At 44.8% G+C, this 17,839-nt stretch overlaps 1 protein-coding gene across 1 annotated transcript in view; it reads right to left on the bottom strand.

Moving 5' to 3' along the window:
• ACSS1 (acyl-CoA synthetase short chain family member 1) overlaps nucleotides 1-17,839 on the bottom strand; it is a 1,180,850-nt gene that overhangs the window by 783,502 nt on the left and 379,509 nt on the right. Inside the window, exon 3 of the mRNA XM_086927145.1 lies at nucleotides 17,035-17,234. Within this exon, the coding sequence (XP_086783271.1) occupies nucleotides 17,035-17,234 (200 nt within the window). The remainder of the gene's footprint in view (nucleotides 1-17,034; nucleotides 17,235-17,839) is intronic.

Below are 17,839 nucleotides of genomic sequence, written 5' to 3'. Positions count from 1 at the left end.
TATTACATTAGAGAATGCACTAATGGTCTAAAACATGACCACCTAGAAAAGGCCATCATCCACAGGTTCTGGGTGCACTAGGGAACGCATAACAGGCCAATATTAAGATAACAACTGGTATTCCACTCGTCCCCGTGAAAATATTGGCAGTGCTACCTTTTTTGCAACTGAGAGAATCCAGAGGGTAGTCTACAAACTATGGCACACACTACTTTCACAAAAGTTATAATACAGATAATTGGTCCCAAATGCATAGGTCACCACAGTACATAGCCTTTCACATCATCCACTGTTTGGGGTTTGTTGAAAGTTTATATTTTGAGATTTTTTCACTACCAGTAAATGTAAAACTTAAAAGTGAATGTGAAACGTTTTCAAATACAACACGCCCTGAACTATGGATTGCTTAGAGCAAACCCTATGGATGACCTATATCTATTAAAAAGAAAGATTATGGCCTGGCAACAGGTTTATTTTTCCAGGTCAAAATGGCAGTTTAAAACTGCATACATAGGCTGCACTGACAGGCCCAAGACATGTTTCAAAGGCTACTTAAATGAGTAGCACAATTAGTGCTGCAGGCCCACTAGTCGAAGTCTGACTTTTAGACAATTGTTTAGCAACATATACACAGTATGATTCCCATATAGATATCTGAGCATTGAATGTGCAGAAATAACACAATACAAAAAACAAACACACACGAGTCTTATTACCAACAAAAGGTATATTAAAGCAATTTACAATCAAAAAAGTTCAATACATATATAGATTAATGGATGTGACACTCGCTGCTGCGTGGAAGGACTGCAGAGCCCAGAGGACAGCGGGGCTACAGGAGACAGCTCGCCCCTCCCCCAAGCCACCGGGGGTCTTTAAATCACCTCTCACGTCTCCCGCTTCGCGGGAGACACTCGCTGCTGGGTGCAAGGACTGCGGAACCCAGAGGACAGCGGGGCTTCAGGAGACAGCTCGCCCCTCCCCCAAGCCACCGGAGGTCTTTAAATCACCTCTCGCGTCTCCCGCTTCGCAGAAGACACTCGCTGCTACGTGGAAGGACTGCAGAGCCCAGAGAACAGCGGGGCTACAGGAGACAGCTCGCCCCTCCCCCAAGCAACCGGGGGTCTTTAAATCACCTCTCGCATCTCCCGCTCCACGGGTGACACTCGCTGCTGTGTGGAAGGACTGCAGAGCCCAGAGGACAGCGGGGATACAGGAGACAGCTCGCCCCTCCCCCAAGCCACCGGGGGTCTTTAAATCACCTCTCGCGTCTCCCCCTTCGCGGGAGACACTCCCTGCTGCGTGGAAGGACTGCAGAGTAAGGAAAAAATCTTAGCTAGACATAAATTCAACAAAGCAAAAGATAATACATGTCTCTGAAGTAAAACAGGGTTTAAAACAAGCAAACTACCATATTAACAGCAGAACAATAAATATATACTCCTATATATCAAAAACCTTTGAATTTTATTGTTCTGTATATAACATTTTTTATATATTTTTCATTTTTATATATATATATATATATATATATATATATATATATATATATATATATATATATATATATATATATATATATATATATAGTTCTTTTACACCAAAAAGGTTATATATCCAGATTCAATGATAGACGTTAGGATGATAGAGGCAGTACGGCAGGTGTCAACAACGCGCGTTTCGGCATACATGCCTTCATCAGGTAGCCGTCTATTGCACAAAGAAGAACTAATTGATGTTGGAATTAAAATTCGCCGGTACGATGCTGAAACACTTGATACTAGATCTATTTTGGTATGGAGCTGAAAGGACGATTTTCCATCAGCAAATATAATATTCAGTAGCTTGTAGACGCCAATAATTGATTGTAAATGATATAAGTCCTACGTAGATAGACTGGTCTATTTCGATGTGTAGGGAGGCGTGCTCCATAAGAGCAGTTATTTCCAGCTTACTGTGAGGAAGGAGTGTTACCCAATTCGAGATAAAGATGCATATCTCTTCCTTCCCGCCAAATATTCAAATGGGAATGAAGGACTGCAGAGCCCAGAGGACAGTGGGGCTACAGGAGACAGCTCGCCCCTCCCCCAAGCCACCGGGGGTCTTTAAATCACCTCTTGCGTCTCCCGCTTCGCAGGAGACACTTGCTGCTGCGTGGAAGGACTGCAGAGCCCAGAGGACAGCGGGGCTACAGGAGACAGATCGCCCCTCCCTCAAGCCACCGGGGTCTTTAAATCACCTCTCGTGTCTCCCGCTTCGCGGGAGACACTCGCTGCTGCATGGAAGGACTGCAGAGCCCAGAGGACAGCGGGGCTACAGGAAACAGCTCGCCCCTCCCCCAAGCCACCGGGGGTCTTTAAATCACCTCTCACGTCTCCCGCTTCGCGGGAGACACTCGCTGCTGGGTGCAAGGACTGCGAAACCCAGAGGACTGCGGGGCTTCAGGAGACAGCTCGCCCCTCCCCCAAGCCACCGGGGGTCTTTAAATCACCTCTTGCGTCTCCCGCTTTGCGGGAGACACTCGCTGCTGCGTGGAAGGACTGCAGAGCCCAGAGGACAGCGGGGCTACAGGAGACAGCTCGCCCCTCCCCCAAGCCACCGGGGGTCTTTAAATCACCTCTCGCATCTCCCGCTCCGCGGGTGACACTCGCTGCTGTGTGGAAGGACTGCAGAGCCCAGAGGACAGCGGGATACAGGAGACAGCTCGCCCCTCCCCCAAGCCACCGGGGGTCTTTAAATCACCTCTTGCGTCTCCCCCTTCGCGGGAGACACTCCCTGCTGCGTGGAAGGACTGCAGAGTAAGGAAAAAATCTTAGCTAGACATAAATTCAACAAAGCAAAAGATAATATATGTCTCTGAAGTAAAACAGGGTTTAAAACAAGCAAACTACCATATTAACAGCAGAACAATAAATATATACTCATATATATCAAAAACCTTTGAATTTTATTGTTCTGTATATAACATTTTTTATATATTTTTCATTTTTATATATATATAGAGTTCCTTTACACCAAACAGGTTATATATCCAGATTCAATGATAGACGTTAGGATGATAGAGGCAGTACGGCAGGTGTCAACAACGCGCGTTTCGGCATACATGCCTTCATCAGGTAGCCGTCTATTGCACAAAGAAGAACTAATTGATGTTGGAATTAAAATTCGCCAGTACGATGCTGAAACACTTGATACTAGATATATTTTGGTATGGAGCTGAAAGGGTGATCTTCCATCAGCAAATATAATATTCAGTAGCTTGTAGACGCCAATAATTGATTGTAAATGATATAAGTCCTACGTAGATAGACTGGTCTATTTCGATGTGTAGGGAGGCGTGCTACAAGATATTCACGTTACTCCATAAGAGCAGTTATTTCCAGCTTACTGTGAGGAAGGAGTGTTACCCAATTCGAGATAAAGATGCATATATCTCTCTTCCTTCCCGCCAAATATTCAAACGGGAATGAAGGACTGCAGAGCCCAGAGGACAGTGGGGCTACAGGAGACAGCTCACCCCTCCCCCAAACCACCGGAAGGTTAAATCCACGCTTATCCACCTGCGACGCAGGACGGCGCCGGGCTAAGCCCGGGTAAAGGGCGGCCGTCTGTGGCCGTCAGAGGCTGGAGGAGGCTGGGCTGGGCTCCCCCCTCTGTCATCTGCTACACACCTCTACAAGTCTCCAAAGGTACTTTGCAATTACTGCCGTTATCAGCTGGGCCTATTGAACTCTAACTGACTGCTCCCATTGCAAACCTATTGTTATACTGTGTTTGTTTCGGTAATGAGGCTTCTCTTGTTACCCGATTGCCATGGGAAAAAGAAAGGTTATGGAAGGTGGGGGGGGTTATGGAAGGTGGGGGGGTACCCATAAATAAAAAAGGCAAAAAAGCTAAGAAGGTTCCCCATGCAGCAACAAACTGTGTGTTGACAAGAATAGAAGAACTAGTCAACGACTGCAAAGAGGTTTTGGGTTGCAATAGTACCAAAACTGCTTCGGGCGACACTTGTCAACTTGATGAGGCTCTGTCTCTGGCCCAAGAAAGAGTAATCCCCTCCATGTTTACTAAACAAAACCCCCTTAAGCACCTTGCATGTAAAGATCATAGCCCAGCAGCTCCGTGTAAAGAGGGTCTTGATCCAAATCCTATTACTAATCCAGCCACAACAGTTGATTCCCCCGGGGGCCCAGACTGGGATCATGTTTTAGCCACCCAGGTACCATGTTCGAACAGATTTGCAGCCCTTGAATATGAAATTGATGGCGTGACTGTACTATCACCGGGGGGACTTAATGATAATGATAATTTAACTGTGGAAAGTGAGCTTGGTTGTGCTGTGTGTGGGTCTACAAAGAGGGAATTACTTGAGAGGATTAGAGAGTTGGAAAAGGGCATGGTATCCCTAAGAGATAGGGATGAGGGTCTAATTGCCGGACGGGATGGCCCACCTACAGGCCCCGCCCCATCCCTCTCCCATGGGCCGAACAAGACGGTTACAAGGGAGAGAACAGAGTTCCCCAGGGACCCACCCCCAGTTTACCCCCGTTAATAGGTTACCGACCACAGGGCTGCCAACTAATGCCAAGCATCCTAAGTGGAAGTTCCAAGAAAGTGAAGGGTGCAGGCTATGCGGTGCAGCATAACAAGACTTTATCCACCTGATTTGCATCTGCCCGGCTCTTATACAGGAACGTCGGAATTGGTTGAAAGCCAAGTTCAAGCAGTATGGAATACGTACCTGCAGGTCCGCGATTATACAAACATTATGCACCACAGACCCGCAATTCATTTGTAGGTCAATCAAATTTATTGAACATTTTGAGAAAAAGCAAGGAACATTGGCAAAATCTTGAACTTGGAACTGCTATTCTTTACCCTAGAAAGACATTTGCTTTTACTTTCATTTTTAAATGTTATTACTCTCACATTAGTGTAAATTTTCAGTGTTTTTGCTTATTATCATAATTGTATTTTTGTAACGGTTTTAAATAACTATACAATAAAGTTTTCAATACTCACAGGGCTCTATGGGTTCAAATAAAATCCTACCTGACGTCAGAACATATGCTGATTCTGTGAGAGCTAGGGAACATAAGGGTCGACCTACGGGACAGGCCTCTTCCAGTGCAGGCCCTCACTGCTTGCCCCCCCCCCCTAAATTAGCCTCAAGTAAGCTAGTCACTAGCTCAAGATCACATGCAGACCTTGAGAATTGTGACAAAAATTTTCCGAGAGTATATATGACGCAGGTACCAAGACTCGCTAGGGATGGGGGCTTTGAGAATAGCGAGTCTATTCATAATAAAGCAATACATTGTTTGAGACACACAAGGGGTTGTAGATCCATCATACGGGAGGACACGGCAAAAGTGAGGAGGGTTACAATGGTAGATTCCAAGACAGACTGCATTGAGATACAGTTTTTTGACCCTATGATTGCAGAGAATCTATTGGCATTAGAATTTAGAACATCCCCGCCTGAGCACTCCCCTATGCAGATCCGACGCTTCCCGCTTTAGTCAGGGGCCCGGGAGATGAGGGATTATGGGCTGAGTTCAGTCGATTGACTAGAGGGCGTTTGGCCATCTGATCCTTCCCCGGTCTCCGAGTGTTATATACCGAGAGATAGTGCTGCGGGTCCTAGTTCGCCTGAGATGGGAGGAGAAGTATTGGTGACTATAGAAAATAATCCCGATCTATTAGTGAGAAACGTCGACCCTGCCAACAAAGATGCAGGGGTGATCCAGCCCCTCTCTTGGAACATAGCAGGGTTACAAAAAAAATAGCTCTTCCAGAATGGAAGGAATTCATTGGCAAATATGACATCTGCTTGTTCCAGGAGACGTGGAGTTTGGTCCCCCTACACAGGCCGGGGTATTCCACCCACTATATCCCGGCGATTAGTTCAGGCAGAGGACGTCCTTCGGGGGGCTTCTTGTATGGATCAGTATCGGGTTAAACTGGTCCGTATCCAAACACAATACCCCGTCCTAGGATATCTTGCATTTGACAATTAGACAAAGACGCTGCCCACCTTGAGATCTTTACTGTCTATGCTAGAGGGTCCCCTGGTGCCCAAGAGACATCCATTCTAACAGTTCTTGACCTAGAATTGTCTGCTATCGATACTAATGTGGGGATCATCGTTGCAGGTGATTTCAACTGCGCTTTTGAACCCCTGAGTGAAGAAGACATCCTGGGTATTGGAGAGGAGGACACCAAATGGGCTATCCCAACACTTAATGTAGCGCCAATAAAGAAATGGACTCAAAGAGCCATTCAAATCAATCCCCTGACCGTAGAGCATAATCTAAAGGCAGTCAACGGCAGGACCCGCTCTGATCCCGCTGGAGCTAATACATTTAAAAAGGATTAGTTCTCCCTCCGGCATCGATTACATATTGCTGGATCTACGTCTATGGGTTGACCTCATTGATATGGAGGTTATCCCAAGTCTTGAAAGTGACCACAACCCCTTGTCCATGCAACTTAGAAGAAATGAGGATAACACATCCATTGTGAGGGCTAGTACTACGTTGCTGTCAACAAGGGAGGTAGTACCATACAACTGCAACCGACACCTTAGGTGGCATATGGTCGCAAATCAGGGTGAGACACTTGCAAACATTGGGGACCTTATTGAGCAGAGGATCCTGGATCTACTTGATACCATCTCTGAGGATTCTGAGGATTCTAAGTTCCCTGGGCTCTACCAGGAAACGATTGGAAAGCTGGGTGAGTTCTTTCGTAAAAAAGACAATAGGGACCAGAAAGCCCACATTCCACAATCGACCAACCTGTGGTACACTGCTTTATGCAAGAAAAAAAGACAGGACCTATCTGTGGCCCTTAGGGCAAAAGATCAGTCCAAAATTAGCCTAGCTAGAAAGATCTACTCTAGGACAATAGAACAAGCAAAGCGCTTGTGGGAAGAATTACACTGGCATGAGCTCAAATCTGCTGCACAGCTGAAGGACTCTACCTCATTTTGGGAGCTTATTAATATAAGCACAAGGCGGGGAGCAGATCCGCTTCCCAACCACATTACAGGCCGCCAATGATTTGTCCATTTCCAGGGCTTGTATTCTGGAGGTGTAGGGTGTACATCCCCTGACCAAGGGACCCAGCTGACTACCATAGTGAGCCCGAAAGCTGGGGATTTATTTGGGCTTAATGAGGTGTCATCGGCGTTTGCAAGCATAGCGCCAGGCAAGGTGGTGGGTCCAGATGGCATCCCCAGTGATTTATTACTGTATGATCAAAGGAGGTGGGCCCTTTTCATCCTCCAGGTAATGAATATCATTGCGAGTGGCCATCCTGTTCCCGATTCCTGGAAAGGCGCCAAGGTAGTGACCATCTACAAGAAGGGGGAGAGGGAGGACCCTGCCAACTACAGACAGATTAGTCTAATCGATATAGTACAGAAATTGGTAGGCAGGGTCCTCCTTACGAGGCTAAGGTTGTGGATGGAGGAGGAGAATGTCCTCTCTCATTTTCAGGCAGGATTTAGGCAGGGGGTTGGCACGATGGATCAGGTCTTCCGATTTTATACAATCTATTGGAAATCTGTGATTATCGAGAAAGGCAGTCTATATTTGGCATTTATCGACTTAAGAACGGTCTTCGACCTGGTTCCGCGTGCCAAGCTTTGGCAGGTTCTGTCTGACCTGGGCACCCCCCGTCTGATTCTGGACTTCATTAAACGCCTACATGAGGGGAATTACGCCAGAGTCAGGTGGGGTTGCCAAGGTGACTTGACAGACAGGGTAGCGGTGGAGAGAGGGGTACGCCAGAGTTGCGTTTTGGCCCCGACCTTGTTCTCCCTCTTTGTTAATGGGGTGGTAAACCATTTGAGGGAGGACCCCGCCGACGCCCCAACCCTGGCAGGGGAGAAATCCCCCACGTTGCTTTTTGCTGACGACACCCTCTTGATTTCAAAAAGCCCAATGGGACTCCAAAAACTACTCGATCGGTTTAGTCAATTTTGTGATTCAAGGGGCCTGTGTATTAACACATCTAAAACCAAGCGTATGGCACTGGCTCCATCTAAACGATTCAGGAACACCATCAAGTTGACTCCCCATTAGGACTAGTCGATGCTTTCGACTATCTGGGTGTACGGGTCAACAACTCGAAGTGGAGCTCCGACCTGTCAAAAATGCTGCTTAACCACAAACGAGTCTCGGGGGCAATTGCAAGACACCAGCCACTTTCATACAGCAGGCCAGTAGCCCCTGCCATTAAGGTGTATGAGAGAAAAGCCCTGCCTTCGTCCCTTTACGGGGCGGAACTTTGGGGATTTGAGAACACCACGGACCTAGTGAGATCAGAAAACAAGTTTTTCAGGGATCTGGTCTCACTTACTCCATCGACCCCACTAGTTCCGCTCCACCATGATTTTGGGAAACACCCAATTAATGAAATAGCTAGGCTACGCCCCCTATTATTTTGGGTGCGCCTGAGAAGGACCCCCGAATTGTCTAACTATGCTTCTGCCCTGAGCGAATTAGTCCGTCTAGACACGGCCCACAAGATCACTTGGATAGTCAAATTGAAACAGCTTTTGGGGGACATTGGACTGACGGTGACATGGGAAGGCCAGATTCCGCCGCCAAAACAGGCAGTAAAGAAAGCTTATTGGGAGTAGGTCACTACAGAAGCCACTACAAACTCTAAGCGGGGCACTTCGACTGAGCAATTCCTAGAACATAAACCGCTCTCCAAACTGGAGTCCTTTCTCGACTTTATTGAATCCCCGAGAGATAGGGCATTATATCTGAAGTTGAGGCATGGAACACTCCCACTCAATGACTTCACTGTAGGGTGGAATTCTAGGGTTGGGAAAGGTAGTAAGTGCCCCGCCTGTGCTTCTCCCACAGAATCTAGTCCACACTTTCTTTTTGCCTGTCCGGCGTACAAACTCCCAAGAACAAAATGGCTGAAACCTGTATGTATTAATCTGGGAGCCAGGAACTATAGGGAGGTGTTGCACATTTTAAAATCTGATACATCCTCCCTTAGTACAATTTGTGGGACAGCTAAATTTCTGGGCTGTGCCTGATTAACCAGAAGCAAGTTATTGAAGGCTAATGCTGTTAAAAACCAGGAACAATAGTAAGGTCTCCCCTTGCATCTGTGGATTCTATGATATATGAATTGTTTTTAACTTGTATAGTTTTTAAGGATTTTTTATATTTTGTATAACATGTTCTTAATCAATACAAACGTGTTTTATTGATTGATTGTATGACATTGTGATACCATTCCTTTTTAGTACTGGATTGTTTTAATTTGATGGATTTGGTTTGTTTATGCTTTTATGATATTTTTATATCGAATAAAGTCATACAACAACAACATATAGGTTGCTTCATAAGTGTAACATGAAAGTGTTCATGCATTGCATTAGGTGAAAAACCGTGAAAACAATTAATAAATAAACAAGGACAAAGCCTGTCCAAAAAACTAAAATGTTCTCCTTCCTTGTTACCGGCCACTTTATGATGGGTACATGCAATGTACTTCAAATGTTGACATTTCAACCCTTAAAGACTATGGTGCTTAATAAACACATCACAATGGGTCTTCATCAGGACTGGAAGACAGGCAACCTGGAGCTGAATGTGGAAACAGATGTCTGAATTGATGCCCTCTGAAGATATGGGGTCTCATGTAGGCGGCTAAGTAGTCCTCTAAAAAGAGTGACTCCTCGCATCTTATAAAATGCGTACATGGAAATGGTGATATACAAGCACATCAAAGCAGGCCATCATTGAGGAGATTGAATATAATGTACACTAACCATATGTGCATCTTTTTAGAGGAATCTAGATCCAGGCAAGCTACTTAGCCACCTGCATAAGACCCCAACATTTCTGAGGATATGTATAAATGATAATCATACTAAGTACATGTAGTTACTAAACAATTGTCTAAAAGTATATCAGACTCCAACAGAACCAATTGTCTAATAAAGTAATCAATACCCAGGTTCTGAGGCATACAGGTTTACCCCATTGGAGCTTAATTTTGCGGGCCCACTAGTAGCATTTAATTTACAGGGCTTAGTACCACTTTACTAGGGACCTACAAATAAATTAAATGCGCCAATTAGGTGTAAGTAAATTTCACCAAGTTTAAGGGAGAGAGCACAAGCACTTCAACCCTGGTTAGCAGTGGTAAAGTGCACAGAGTCCCAAAAGCCAATATAAACGGGTTCAGAAACAGGAGAGTGAAGGCTGAAAGTTTGGGAGAAGACCACTCTAAGTATGACAGGTATAACACCTACCTAAAATGACAGTGTAGAGAAATAGCTTGTAGTATCTTGTTTGATTGCGCAGCAAATTGAGTCGAAGGTCTTGTGGGTGGCACATTAAAGGTTTTAGAATCTCGAGTCTTATTTGTCAAGGTAGTTCGTGACCCATTATGTACCAATTAGGTCACTAAGATTAACTTCAGTCCTCCGTCACAAAACTTCAACTATAATGAAAATCTCTTCTGAGGACAGAGTTCTGTACTGTAGCAGCGCCATCTGAGAAACTCACTGCAAGTTAGGTTAAGAAGTTCTGCAAACAAAGACAGTTTTTAGAAAACAACTAAAATAAGCAATCCAATAAATACCAAGTTCATAGGGTAACTTATACTTCTTTTCTCTCTTGGAAGGGTCAAAAAGCCCTAGGGTGACCAAACGCTTAAAAGACTCCCTCAACATAACCTAATGTGACTAAGAGATGTCCCTTGAAATTGTATGTCTGCCAATGAATACATGAGGATTGGTATGTTATGCTTAGATGTGGGCTGGAATTATGCCCAAGTTCATAAAAAGGCTGCATTCAATCCCTTTTCCCCATTTGGAATCCCACAGAACTCAAATCCTTATTGGTTGGTGTCTATTTTAGAGGTATGTTCTGGGCTAAGTATACCACAAATGCAATGAGAGGGAATAAAAACAACTGGAGCTTATAAATCATACGCCGGGTTTAAAATTTGGGAAACTTCAGACAAAACAGAAAAAAATGCAGTAGCTGAGCCACCATGGAATATAGTGGCCAAGAGTGTCATCTTCAAGAGAAGATCAGAGTGGCAACATACAGCTCTCAATGTTCTATAAGTAGGAGAGAGAGGCATAATTTTAAATTGTGGAAGATTAAGCTAATACTTTTCTAAACAAAAGAGACAAATTTGATTTATTTTTACTAATCATTTTGTAGTTCGGAGAGTAGCTGGTAATGGCCTACTTTGGAAAGGAAATACATTGGTGCACTGGAAACATAGATATATCAATATCAGCTGGAATAGATGCACCCTCATCAACTATTAAAAAGTAAGCGACCCGGTGTTAGCACAATAGTTGTCCATAAAATAGTTCTTAAATTAAAGTTATCGACTTATGGCATCAAGAAAACTATATGCATAAGGTTAAAAAACCAAATGCCAATGCTTGTATCATTGTCTGACTACTTGATTGTAAGATTTTCTGCAAACTTCTGTAGGTCCCAACAACTAAAGAAGAGTGCAAAGTCTATGATCCTCATCAACACAACCGTGTTACAATTAATGAGGAAATGTAGGTCAAGGCTGTCAAACTTGCTAATGTGGCTTATCCTGCTAATTCATTCTCACCCACCGTACATTGAGCAGAGATATGGGCTAGAGAAACTCTGCTCTACTTTGAAATTCGTTAGGGACTTCTCTAATACCCCAGTTACAAGTTCCTCAATCTCCTTGAGCGAGGAGAGAGGAAGTAATGGTATATTGCCCCATGTATGCCTGCTTCCTATAGCGGGCAAAAGGATATTAAGGACATATTATAATTTCACCAAGGTTCTTCTAATATTATGAATAAAACATTTGTTAGGGATTTCAAAGTTATTTCAGTGCAGCTATTTTTATGTACTCTTACAGACGGTATCAAATTGTCACTGCATTCTGTCTATTTTTGGCATTATGGAAAGTAAAATGTGCAATTACAGTGACCCATGAAGGTTAAAGTCCTTTGTGTGGCGACATTAAAGAGTCTTACCCCTTTTTTACTCGAATGCTCAACCTCCAACTTCCTGCACAGAGTTAGTTGGCACCATACTCTTCCAAAGAGCAAATAGAGACATGGGGACAGAAGCACTGCTCACTCACAGCACAACGGATCATACTTTTTTGTTATTAGTGAAGGGTATCTATGCCACTTGCTTAATCTGAGACATAACCTTAAAAACTAGTAAGAGATTCAGTTGAACGACATCTAATAAACTTAGCAAACATAGCAAGATGATGGACGGAGTGCTGAAACTCTTCAACCACTCACCCCCAGTCACAGATCTCCGTTTAAACTATTTAATTCAGTTCAGCACTCCGTCCATCATCTTGTTTTGTTTTCCAGACGTGGGTCTCTTGCTCGCTGTGCAGCTGGATTCAACCTATCCTGACTGATGAAAGGGGAATCCCAGAAACCGGTCCCAAGACTTGTTTCCAGACCAAGGAGGGCCTGGCCTAGCAGTTCGGCTGGACTGTTCCCATGAGGAAGAGGGTCACGACTGATTTGCATATGGCTGGGTCCAAACCGGGGTGCCATAGTAAGCAAAGGAACGATGGATTAAATGCAGAACTGTGACTGGGGGGTGAGTGGTTGAAAAGTTTCAGCACACCGCCCATCATCATGTTGTGTTTGCTGTGTTCGCCCTAAATGGCTATTGGTATGCCCAGATGTGGGTCCCGTGTTTGCTGTGCCACTGGATTCAAGCTAACCTGGCTTTTGAGAGATGAAACCCCAAAACCCGTCCCAGGATGCTTGTTTCGTGCTTGACTATTCCCATGAGGAACAGGGTCAAGACTGATTTGCATGTGGGTGGGTCCAAACTGGAGTGGTATAGTGAGCAAAGGAACAATGGATTAAACTCAGATCTGTGACCTGAGGTGAGTGGTTGAAAGTTTCAGCACTCCATCAGTCATCTTGTTGTGTTTGCCAATAAACTTAGCCATTCCAACCATGTAACTATGTACTTTAGTTGTGGGAACTCTTGATCTTGGATGGGGATTTGAACTTCGGGAGTACTAAGTTTAAGTATTTAAATTGAAATGTGCAACGTACTATATTAGGCATTAAAGAGTTCTTTAAAATATGCATTGAAATTGTATTTTTGTTTGTTTGCTTTGATCTCTGTTATACCAGTAGTTTCCATGAGATTTCATGAATCAAAATCGACAAATAAATCATGACGTTGCTCAAACTCTATTTATAAAACTAGTTTTAAAACTAACTAAAAATGAGATTGACTAATAGAGGCTGAAAACGTTTTCTGCATATGCAGTATCTTTCCTTTTCAAGTGTACTTTGCCCGACCCTAATTAGAAGCTCAAATACACAGAATTACAATTTAAATAGTGTGACCAAGTCCAGATTCCCAGAAGGGAAGTCATGGTTGACTGGACATTTAGCACCCCCAACCTCAAGTATTTATAAAGAAGTTTAATGCTGCTCATCATCTTTCATCCGATTCTCAACGTATTACTTCTTGTTGTGCTGCTACTGCAGTGTATACTCCTCACAGACGAGTGAGTGGTTCAGTCTTTCTTGGTAAGGTCGACTAGCATTAATTGTAATAGGTGTGGCCACAAGATACAGTTCAAAAGAAGCATTTCCCTTAATTCCCCTACTAGCAGTATATACTGGTTTGATGGATATTTGTCATGATTCCCTTGCAGTAACATGAGATTAAAGGACAAATACTAACATAATCTGTATTTGTAAAGCGCACATTTACCCAAGAGTATCTTGGAGCTGAATAACAGATGTTTATTGTTACCCAACTCAATGGTACTCATTTTATCGACCTCAGAAGGATTTGAACCTGCAACCATAAAGTCGAACACAGGCCCCTATAGTGGATGCATTAGTTCACTAAGCCACCAGAACCGGCTTAGCAAGGGTGTCCATCCCTGAGCTAGCAGGTAGAAAGCAACATTCGGATACATGTTACTTGAAGGTTGGTGATAAGAACTGACTAATCTGGGGGATGGAAGGTAGGCTAGACACATTGAGCCAGATTCACAAAGGTAAACTGAGACAAAAGTCTAACTTTATGATTTTTGGTATTCACAAAGGGCTTTTACGAATGGTAAAGTTAGACTTTGGCCTCCGTTAAACTTAAGTTTAACTTTTGGTCTCAGTTAAACTTAAGACGACAACTTAAGTTTAACTGAGACAAAAGTCTAAGGAATATATGTATCGAGCAAATTCGCATTCACAAACGCCGAAATTTGCAGAATTTCGGCGTTTGCGAATGCGAATTTGCTAAATGGAATGTATCAAAGAAAAGCTGGTGCAAAACAAGGAATCGCAAAATTTGCAATTCCTTATTTTGCAATTGCATTTAAGGAATCGCAAATTTTGCAATTCCTTAAATGCAATGTAGGAAGCCAAAAAAAAATGCAAATTGTCCTTAAGGAATCGCAAATTACCACCAACTTCAAGTTGGTGGTAATTTGCGAATTCCTTGAAAAATGCAAATGTTTGCATTTTTTAAAGTGCCATGTGACACACATACATGCCCTTAGGGCATGTATGTGCGCCACATGTGCACCCATGCTTATTTCAGGGGTGCAACAGGGTGTCCTTTGGACACCCCTGCACCCTTGAAATTATTCTCAGATTGCGATTCTCAAATTAAGAATAACTTCACATTCATTCCTATGGGCCTCCTGGCCCATAGAAATGAATGGGAAATTATTCCTTAATTGCAATTCGCAATTTGCTAATCGCAATTAAGGAATACTAAGGATTCGCAAGAAAATTGCGATTTTCTACATACATCCCAATTTGTGATTCTGAAATAGCGATTGATAAAAAAATCGCTATTTCAGAATCGCAAATCTGGATGATGATACATATGGCCCTAAGTTTACTACTCATAAATGCCTTTTGTGAATATCGAAAGCCATAAACTTAGACTTTCACCCTAGTTTACCTTTGTGAATCAGGTGCATTGCTTTCCGAGGAAAGGGTAGATATTGGAGACTGCGCACACTGGTCATGTAAACAAGAACTCTCTCACAACACTTCCACTTCCTGAAATAATGCTGGTGTAACAGAAGAAGTCAGCTGGTTCATGTGCATTGGCGTAGACAATACATGTTTATCACAATTAAAATGTGTATTTCTAAAATCCAGACCATGCCAAAGAAGCTTTGATTCTTCAACACCCAGACAGCCCCAACATACAGCAACACAACAGACCCTCCGCACACCATCGACCATGACCCCCTGCTAGCCTGGGCCAGCGTGAGCATCGATGACACCATCGAGACCATGCGCACAATCCACTCCGGCTCTCCGTCAGACCCATTTCCGCACCTCGTCTTCAACAGAGCAAGCAGCTCCATTGAACCCTACCTGCGCAACGTCATCAATCTCTCCCTCGAGACCCCAACCTTCCCTGAGATCTGGAAACACGCTGAGAACAACGCTCTACTCAAAAAATCTAAGGCAGACCCAAGAGACCTCAAGAACTTCCGGCCCATCTCTCTGCTCCCCTTCCCGGCCAAGGTCATCGTCAACCGTCAACAGACAGCTAACCTGATACCTCAAAGAAAACAGAATCCCGGACCCTTCCCGGTCAGGGTTCCACAGCAACCACAGCACCGAGACTGCCCTTATCGCTGCCACCGATGACATAAGGACCCTGCTGGACAACGGCGAGACTGAATCAGTCATCCTCATGGACCTCTCTGCTGCCTTCAACACCATCTGCCACCGCACTCTACGCACATGCCTCCACGCCGCAGGGATCCGAGACAAGGCTCTGGATTGGACCACCTCCGTCCTCTCCTGCAGAACCCAGACCGTCCTCCTCCCCCCATTTTGTTCCAAAGCCTCCGAGATAATCTACGGCGTACCCCAGGGATTCTCCCTCAGCCCAATGCTGTTCAACATTTACATGGCCCCGCTCGCACACGTAGCCCGACAGCACGACCTCAACATAATCTCCTACGCCGACGACACTTAGTTGATCCTCTCTCTAACCAAGGACCCCATCACAGCCAAAGCCAACCTCCATGAAGGAATGAAGGCCATCGCCGACTGGATGAAGACCAGCCGTCTGAAGCTGAACTCGGACAAGACGGAGGTCCTCATCCTCGGCTCCAACCCTTCAGCCTGGGACGACTCCTGGTGGCCGACGGCACTGGGGGCAGCCCCGACACCCACCGACCACGCACGCAACCTGGGAATCATCCTCGACTCAACACTCTCAATGACCAAGCAAGTCAACGCCGTCTCCTCCTCCTGCTTCACGCCCTCTGCATGCTCTGCAAGATCTACAGATGGATCCGGACAGATACAAGAAAGACAGTCACCCAGGCCCTCGTCAGAAGCAGACTCTACTACGGAAACGCCCTCTATGCAGGAGCCCCGACCAAGCTCATCAAACGACCACAACGCATCCAAAACGCCTCGGCACGACTGATCCTCGACGTACCACGCCATGACCACATCACCCCCACCTGAGAAACCTGCACTGGCTCCCCGTCAACAAGAGGCTATCCTTCAAGCTCCTCACCCACGCACACAAGGCACTCCACAAGACGGCTCTCCTTCTACATCCCCAACCGCCAGCTACACTCCACCGACCTCGCACTCTCCACCGTCCCGCATCTGAAGAACCACCACCGGTGGGAGATCCTTCTCCCACGTCGCCGCCAAGACATGGAACACCCTCCCACTGAGCCTACGACAGACCCAAGACCTGCTGACCTTCAGGAGGATACTCAAGACTTGGCTGTTCGATCAGTAGCGCCCCCCAACCCCCCTCAGCGCCGTGAGACCCTCAAGGGTATGTAGTGCACTTTGCAAATGATTGATTGATTTTGTGCTAATTATTTCATTATCTGTCAGACGTGGGCATGGAGAAACACAGCCAAAGCACAGATTTCATTAAATAAGCCACCTTTATACAAACACATGCAATGAAAGAGTTTTAGTAAGAAATCACATTAATCCTGCACAATGGACCATGATTTGGAATGAATGGCATCTCTCACCGTCATTGATTCTTCCTGCCAAGGACTCAGCACTAAATCCAGCAAAGACCACAGTATGAACTGCACCGATTCTTGCACAAGCCAGCATACTTGCCACGGCTAAGGGCGAAACAGGCATGTAGATGGCTACTCGGTCTCCTTTCTGTATTCCATGCTTCTTCAGCGTGTTTGCAAGGCGACAGGTTGTGTCCAGTAGTTCTCTGTAGTATAAGAACATTATTTGCCGTTATTTATGCAACTGCAAGGCAGTATGCTATCTATAGAGCATGCATACAATTACATTCTAACCTTCACAGTGCACACACGTGGATGCTGATTTAAATATTAATTATGGACCCAATTTCCAGATAGTTGAATATACAATTGCTCTTTATGCTTCACATACAGGGCCTCCAGTCAATGAGGGCTCAGCAGCAAGACTAACTACTGTGCACTAAGTGCCGGGTGTGACATGCAGTCAGTACGTGCACTGCTTCCCACAAGCCATCTTGGCATGGTTACATGGACCCACTGTGAGAAGCTGGCCTGGTATATGATGTCCACTAATGTAAGTGGGCACCTTGCATCCGTCAAAACAACCCTTATGTCGATTTAGGAGGCTTAAACAACCTTAGAAAGCTATCCAAATGGAAGATGTGGAGAGCAGCCTTCAGGCTTAGTCTTGAAGGAGTGTGAAGCAGCTTGTTTTACCAGAATGCAATCTTATGGTATAGATTAAATAAAAAAGAACCCCACAAAGTATTTTTTTAATATGTATTTATTATATAACACTATCTAGTACGTTACAGTATCTCCCAAACGGAGA

This window comes from Lissotriton vulgaris, chromosome 6 (assembly GCF_964263255.1).
Source record: "Lissotriton vulgaris chromosome 6, aLisVul1.2, whole genome shotgun sequence".
Lineage (NCBI taxonomy): Eukaryota > Metazoa > Chordata > Amphibia > Caudata > Salamandridae > Lissotriton > Lissotriton vulgaris.
Note: the sequence above shows the minus strand (reverse complement) of the source record. Positions and strands in the feature narration are given on the sequence as shown.